Genomic DNA, 8,654 nt, shown 5'->3' with positions numbered 1-8,654 from the left:
AAGCACTCCAGTCTGCTGCCAATAGGAAACAATGCAGTACGAGATTGCTTTAGAGAATTCTCAGAACTCTTCTTTGCAAACAAGTATGGAAACTCCCCAGGGAACACTGTATGGTGCTATTTATACCCCAAAGCATAAGGAACCTATACATGAAAGCTCTGAAGTAATTCAGAATCTCCATTACATCCCAGCTGATCTAACCTCAAATCATATTGGATACAAGTTTGGAGATACTGTCACGATTACCAGTATTGTAAGATTAATCTTAAAGCGTTAAATATTTAAACTGGTCACTCAAGAGATGATTCAGAGTCCAAGTTAAAAATACTGTAACATCAGGTATCCAAGCACCTCAGCCAACAATGAATACAGTGTGACTGTATGCACAGTGAATGCCTTACCGCATTCTGTTAGATACACAGTAGTTTATCTCCTGGATTAGTAAAGCAGTAAGGCAGCCATTTCCCTCTAGATTGCCTATGGACAGAAAACTGTCAAAGGTACAAGCAGGAGAAGTATTATCTTGATCTGCTTATGAAAGCAGAAGGCACTACTGTCACTTATTGCACTTCTTAATACTTATTTTTAGAACATGCTTCCTCCCATTAAATCATAAAACTGCTTTTAGAAGGCAGTGGAAATTAAGAGAGAAAAAAACTCAGGAGTTATGAGGTTATGATTCAAACATTTTGTTACTGAGTATTGGTACTAAATTTCAAGTTACCTCTACAGGATAATCGGTGATACATGTTATTGAAATTCTAATTCAAAGATTCCTTTAAAAATTATGATTTCTTCTTCAAAGACTAACAAAATATAGTTTGATCCTCCCCCAATACCCAATGCAACTGTGTTTTGAGTTGCAATTAATTTTTTTCAATAGTCAGAGTTCTTTTCCTTTAAGAGTTTGCCTTTCCCTTTGTTAAGCTTGGTTGATCTGCCTAATGCTCTTTAACAAAGCAGACCATATAAAACTAATCATCAATACCCGTTTCTTAATTATTGAAGACATTAGAGGTAGGACATAAATCTTTACTGTGGGACAGTATAGACACGGAAATAGGAATTCCTAACTTGCAAAGTACATTCAGGACAGTGGCACTCCTGGTTTTCACTGAGTAAAAGCAGTGTGAAAACACAAGTAACCCTCAGCTTGGCTGATCTCTGTCCCTCTCCTCTTTTTGGAAAGTAGGTGTCTATAGCTCCAGATTCAGTTGCAGAAGCATTTACAAAGCGATGGTACTCAATCTGCAAGTTAGGTCCTGAAAGGAAACTTCCTCTGACAGCTTATCCCATAAGCTACATTTCAGAAGCCCATTTCCTATTATTATTACTAATTCTAAACCTTCTCTAGCTTTTATAACTATGGGGTTTTTTTCAGATGTTCAAGAACTAAAGACAGACCCTGCTGACTGTTGATTGGTTCCCACATACTACCTGTTGGTTCCATGTACAATGGCTGTTTACTTTGCTTTATATAGTCTACACAGACATCTAACAGCATACTCCCAATTCAAAATCCTGATTACAATTTTATGGTAAGGGACATCTGAAGACAAAAGAAGAGCATGTCCAAACATTTTGGATGTACTATAAGGGAGCCAACTCCTGATCTGTATGTTCTATTTCACGTACTGGAAGTCCAGATTTAAAAATCTCATCACATACATCCCTCAAAAAAGCCCCCAAAACAATCCAACTTTTTTCCCCTCAAAAAAGAATGAGTAAAATCCCTGTTATAATATAGCTGGGCTTTCTGGGACAACTCCCCTAATACTAGTTGAATTTGTTTGGCCATCTGACATCTAAAAATATATTCTGGTTGTCAACTGTGATCAACTTTACTTATTAATATGCATCTGTTACCAGAGGTATGATTTTTATAGCAGTTGGTTCACTCAAAGCAAATACAACTTTCATCCATAAAGATACTCTGCCACCCAGAAGCCTCTCAACACATTGTACTTACAGTGACTTCACATTCAAAGCCCAGCTCTCTCCAGAATAAAACTCCAGTTATTTCAAGCCTAGATCTGGCTTTTCCTATGTTTTGTCCTGTTTAGCTTCAAAGCATCGGACTGCATGCCCTTTTAAGTAGGGTGGGACCCTGCAAACACATATAGGGAAACATGGAAAGACAAGAAATATTTCCAAAAGCTTTTTGGTTTAACTAGTTAAAAGAAAGCTTAGAAGACCCCTTAACCTCAAAATAGACAAGCAAAACCCCTCAAATGTTTTGTAGAAGACTCCTCAGATGCATACTGAAAACCGAATCTTTTCTCTTGAGGTAACCGTAGTGAGATTACCATAATCCTAGGAGCTGCTTTGTTCAAGCAGTGTTGTCTACCAAATTGGCATGTCACCTTATTGACAATTAGCATTGCTTACATTTCATTACAAAACAGAGAAGTTTAAAGGAAAAGAGGAAAAAAAAAACCCCACACAAACCCCACAACCGTCTCCAGTATATTCTCAGGAATACCTTCATCGAGGTCCCTTTTAGCCTTTGGGAGCGGGATCATATTTATTTCTTCTTAGCTAGGATAGATCTTGCACAGCACAGTGACTCAGAATGGGAAAGAACTAAACCAAAAAGCAAGCAAGTTACTCTGTTTCTGTCAAAGAAAGAATATTCTACAACCTTCTACTGAACATTTATTTCATTTTTAATATACTACTGAGAATGATCCTGCAGAGACAAAGGAGAATATTTCTGGAGGTGCTAAAATACTTCAGATTCTGCTAAAATACTAACAATATTGCTGTCCCTTTAAAATACTTGAGAGACTAAATTTTTTACTCCCCCCCTGCCCCCCGGAGCCTTGTAGCTCCTGGTATCATTACTGATTCTATAGAGAATAGATCTGGGATTAACTTGAGAGCATTTAAAAGTTTTGGACGCACTGTCTTGAAGGTTGACCTCAGATTTCTAAGAAAAGCTGGGAAAACTATGGAATGCTGATTGCTTGCCTTTTGGGGTGAAATCCTTGGGCATAGCTATCAGAGCACCACTAGGATTTATAGTAAACATGGAGTTAGTAACCCTTCCACCCACTGTTGCCTTTTTAAACTACTGACTTTATGCTCACACTGACAGAAGTAGCATTTAAACATAAAAATCTGTCAAGTTCTTAACAATGCAGCTCACCTCATTCATAAAGTAGCAGCTGTTTCATATTTTCACACAACAAAAGGAAAGCAGCTTCCCAATGTGAAGCCTGATTTCAGCAGCTGTCAGTAGCAACAGATGGTGAATAAGTCATAAACACAAGAGAGGAAGAACAGTATCTTGCTTCTGTGCAGTTCTTTAGAAAAAGACCTACTAAATTGCTTGCTTAAAGGGAAAGGTCAGAGTTCAAACAAACTTGTAACTACTACTGTGCCTTCATTTCCTAAGACTTAGATCTACCCAGACTGTAAGGCAGAGCTCAAGGTCTCCTCATCCCAGGGATCTAAATAAATTAGATGGAAGTTCTTACTAAAAGGCTTACCTGACTAATCTCCTAGCCAGTCTAAGGTCCTTCCCATTCACGTGTATTGCACGCAATTACAGATGCTCATTAATAGAAGACATATCTCTGCCTGTTACTAGGGACAGAACTGGATATCCCTGCAGAGTGTGCCAGAGATTAGAGTCAAAAGGAGTCTGTCACCTCAGGTCTACAAACATGTTATCCCAAATTCAGGCGACAGGGCTTACTTCCTTCAGCAGCAGAGTATGAAATTCCTTGACTCTATTTGTCAGACAGAGAAGGTCTCATTGATACAAGACAGGAGTTGCAAGTGAAGCCAAGCGCTGCTTTTCATGCACTCTTCAGAATTGTCTTTGAATGGACAGCTGTGGATGCTGTAGGGTCTCTAAGAGGGACCACACCAGAGAACTCGACATGAGAACATCAACCCCCCTGCTCTTACAAGCTTCTTTGGTTAATGCGCTTGACAAGGTTATTGAGCACTTTTAGCAAGGAAAACTACTCATGTCTTTATATTTGTCACAATGAATGATTTGGCATATCGAAGACTGCAAATTAGCTTGAGGACAGGGAACAACACTCTAAGAAGGCTTGTTGCAAATCAGCCACTATAGCTCAGTAAACTGAGTAGGCATAAAGTAGCAATAAGAGACATTCCGCATCTCTCAAATGACATGCCCTATTGGACTTTTTTGTTCTGCATTAAAGAGACTTAATTAGGCCGGTCTCATCACTGTAGTCTGCCAGCTTCCGTTTCTAGTCAGTGTAAAAAAAAAAAAAAATCTTGCCTTTTTTTTTCCCTCCACACTTTTTGAGCCTTAAAAGTATTTTAACTGAAAAAGTAACCCTAAATATTAGTGGAACAAATTGACACATTTTAAACAAAGGTAGAGACCTGTCCTTTGAAACCATATATCCTTATCTTGACCCAAGAACCACTTATTGCAGGTCAGAGGTGGTACAGGTTAAAAAAAAAAAAAGACTAAACAGATTTTATGTTCATATAAGGCATTCTGTGAGGTTTAAATAATCACACCTGCATATGCAAGGCTGCTGATGGAACAATTTCTGCTATTACCCTTTATAATCAGATGTATTCAGTGATGATTCATTCTGCCTCCCCCTAAAACAAAAGCTTACAGCTCCAGTGGTGATGCGAGTACCTTGTTTATGTGGAGGTAAATGCCATTAAAGCATTGCTTCCTAAAAGAGCTGCACATTCAGAGAATACTCGGTGCAGTGCACTGTAGTCATGTGAGGCAGCCAGCTTTACTTCCAGCTGTTTGCTGCCAACAGCTTGGGCTTACTAAAAAAAAAACCCACAAACCAGCCACCACCTGACAACATCAACACACTGATACTAAATCAACTTAGAAGTACACGGCTAGGTAGTTCAAAGAAAGGGTTTGCTTTACACTCCCGTACCAGTCACATACCTTTCCTCTACATTCTCTCTCAACATACCAGAACAGGTAGTTCCCTGCACAGTTAGGAAGTACGCAAGTACACTTAGGAAGCAAACCTACTTTCAGCAAAATAAGTCAATAACATATAGCACCTGGCATTTAAGTCAGAATACTTTGTGAAGATTAAGAGTGAGGAAAAAAAAAAAAATCTCTTTTGAGCTCCCACTCCCCATTCATACATCTCTCTAATATTTAGCTAATGGAAATTAAACAGATGTCACAAGTTTAATTAGCTTTGCTGTAGCTATGAGTAAAAACCTAAATTTCACAGTTGCAGAGGGAAATGCATCTGTGCAGTACAATGGTTTCAGTACAGTGGGTATTTCCTTACCTGCAAACACCTCAGAATACACCATGTTCAGCTCATGCAGAATTTCCAGAGGGAAAGGCATTTGCTGGACGTTAGTAGAGCAAGTAACCTTTACTGCCCTAGCTAATCTATGGACATCCTCTCCTTTCTAATCCGCAGAAACCTAACCTTAGAACTACTCATTACCAGGGAGAAGAGAACAAATCCCCTTAACCCTTTTCTTGCATAAAATGCCTACTTTAAGTTGTTTCTCACTTAAGTAGTTTCTTACTCTCAGCAACTTTCCCAGTCAACAGGGCACTCATCTCCTAGGGTCTGTCTTCAGCTACCATGCCTGCAATTAAAGTGAGAATCTGTAGTACCGTAACATTGATCTTCTGTTGCCGGTTACAGGATTTCTGCTGCAGTACAAGAAATATCTGGCTTTCAATTTAAGGGAAAAAAAAAATAAAAAGATGAGAAAAAAGTAATTACCATGAAGCAATACAGCTGGAGAAACCCTGCAAGTTAACTCACTTCTTTGTTAGCTACAGAAATACACAAATCAAAGCTGGTCTGTAACTGATTTCCTAAGGCATCCCAGCCCACGCAGGCTGTAAAGTAGAATCTGTGTCAGAAGCACATTTAATCCTAGGATTCTCTTCAGCTAATAACTAAGCTATGTATCAGAAAGACCAAAAATAATCCAGCCCAGGCTGTCTGCTTCCATTAATCTGCAAGCTAAATTCATATGCGATACCACTACTTTTTATAAAAGGTTGTGTGTGTATATAAATATATAAAATCTGTAGAGGCAGATGTAGTTGGTTTTTTAGTTCTCAACTTTGCATCATTCACAGTGACTGAAGTTAAACATTTGAAGTTGCTACATATTTGTAGATACAGCTTCTTCTTGAAAGGCGGGAAGATTATGGGAAGACTACTTCCCATCTCTAGTTACATTCTCAGTTTAAGTCTCAGAATCAATGTGGGAGTAAGGTCATATGAAATAAAGCTTTTCACATGTCAAAGCTGAAGATTAAAATCCTTCCTTTCTTCTGAAATGCCTGAAGACAACAAATACTAACACAAACAGTTACAGGGGAAAAAACACAAACCTGTTTTTAATGATTACACTCCTAACAAAAGGTGAAATAAATCCTGAATTCAGATCTTTGCAGATGAAAATTCTTGTCATTGATTTACTCCGATTTTCAGCATAGCTCCTTTTCAAAGAACAGTTCTGCTCCTGCAGGTTTCAGTTAAATATTTTTTGTACATTGAGTTCTAAGAGATGATTGCATGGGAAGACTGCATCTAGCACAAAAGATTGTTTTGAATTCCTGCCTTATACTTCATTATACTCTCTACCCTTAGTTGTGTATCTTCCCCCCACCATTTTCAAATAAACTTATTTTTATAGCTTCCCTTTTATTCATATTATTGCTTATGTCTCCTCAAATCAGTCAGTGTAACTTAAAAAATAAGATTGAGCTAACAAAAAAATGTTTGCAACCATGAAGAAGTCTATTAGCTCTAAATTCTATTATTACTATAGCCTGTTGCAAGTATAACAAGCATAACAATAGTTCTAAACATCATCTTGCCAGAATTACTCTTTCCCCTTCTCCAATAATCATAAAACTAATTTCAGAAAGACCAAATAATTTTTACTTTATTATGAAAATTGCTACATTACAGTCACTGTTCAAAACAGTATTTTGACATACGGTTTCTTTCCATTTAGGTGTCAATACACAAGCCATGATTATTATCTCAAAAATATGATTAGCATTATCTATGGTAGTTTGACATAACTCAAGCCATTATAACATTCTGTAGTCTATTCCTCTCTCCCCCTTTTTTGAGGCTGCCATGGTAAAGAACAGCACCTACAATACCCAAGTTATCCACTAGTGTTATTGGTATAAATAAAGTTAACCGTAAACCACAGAAGAACATACACACACACGCGCACATGAAAATCCCCCAGGGAAATTACTTGTTCTCTACATGTTCAACAACGCAGCAAGGTTAGCTTTTTTCACTCCGACATATAAGTTAACAGGCAAAAGTCTCAAACCTAATCCATGGTCAGCTTGGTCAAGAGCATGTTCCCATTCTACCACCACACAGGCTTCCAGAGACCTCAGGGTAATGGAACTGAACACTACAGAGTTCAAGTATTTAATTCAGTGCCAAAATTTGAAGTGGTCAGTGTCTTTTATTTCATAAACAGAAAGAATGGCGAGTGCCTCTGTATTCATAGTTCTAGTAAACAGGGAAGTCCAGAACAGTGTGATTATTTCCACAACAGCCCATTAATACTGCATTCAGCAATGCTGTTTAACACAGATGCCGCAAAACCTTTACAGCTAAACACGCTATAGGTTACCCTTTATAAGTACTAACATATTTCTATTTTTTAAATAAACAAACATAATAGCTTCATTCAGGAAGACTGAATGGTTCCGTGGTGCAAATCATTCTCTTCAAACATCTCTGTGGACACAACAGGAATAATGAAAACAAACCCACTGCTTTAGAAGCCATGCTGTCCAGACTTTCACATGTACTCTATGTAGATGCCATGCCTTTTTGCAGCATTGTTAATTTAAAAAGGAGTAAATAATCTTTCTGTTAGAATAGGAAATGGTTTCTTCTTGGCAAGTACTTGACAAACCAAGCTTCTATAGCTTCATCACCACTTCATAGGTAGCCTCTGGCTGCAGTTTTCCAATCTCAAAACTGAAAGTTCAGAAGAAGCAACTGAATATTTTCATCTGTAACAACAGAACTGTACCAGAGTATTTTCTAAGTGCCATTTCAGGGAAGAAAGTGGGTATTAGTGAAGTTCCACTGAGTAGATTATCCCACAGAGCCAGGTTGTAAGTGATGGTCTAGGTAAGCTTTTCATGTTGAATCTGGTAGTAACATGCCTGAATTAAAACAAAGGTCAGTTTAGCATACACGCCTGTTCTCAGCAAGCTGATAAAGCATCATACACAAAAAGGTTATTTTTTTTTCTATCCAAGAAAACAGAGGACCAGGCTTTCTACAAGCAGTGATAATACAGTGATACACAACACAAGAGAATCTTCTAATATGTAAACTAGCCAAAAGAACCAGAGGAGATTAAGTCACCAATTTAAGTTACCAATTATGTCTAACTCCTAATGAAGCAAGATAGTACAATTTGGCACTCTGAATACTTTCACAGCTCCCAGCTTTGCCAAGATGAAGTACATTTTTTTGTTTTTCTATGCCCTTTGACAGAAGGGGCCAAAAAAAGAAATTATTTTCTTACAGGACCAGGATGCAGGGATTAAGCATTTCAAAAGCACTCAGACTGAAAAGCAAAGGTTTCTGTCACCTAGATAAATACCCTGAACTGCTGCCAACAGCTATTCACTCCTTAATGCTGGT

General features: G+C 38.0%; 1 protein-coding gene across 1 annotated transcript in view; it reads right to left on the bottom strand.

Annotated features, from left to right (window-relative positions):
- Window positions 1-6,876: 6,876 nt before the first annotated feature.
- Window positions 6,877-8,654, bottom strand: part of ALS2 (alsin Rho guanine nucleotide exchange factor ALS2) — a 41,955-nt gene continuing 40,177 nt past the window's right edge. The window contains exon 34 of the mRNA XM_086465948.1: window positions 6,877-8,167. Coding sequence (XP_086322074.1) covers window positions 8,129-8,167 — 39 coding nt within the window. The 3' untranslated portion in view covers window positions 6,877-8,128. The remainder of the gene's footprint in view (window positions 8,168-8,654) is intronic.

Source organism: Leptosomus discolor, chromosome 5 (assembly GCF_034619465.1).
Source record: "Leptosomus discolor isolate bLepDis1 chromosome 5, bLepDis1.hap2, whole genome shotgun sequence".
NCBI lineage: Eukaryota > Metazoa > Chordata > Aves > Leptosomiformes > Leptosomidae > Leptosomus > Leptosomus discolor.
This window is presented reverse-complemented; position numbering and strand designations above follow the sequence as displayed.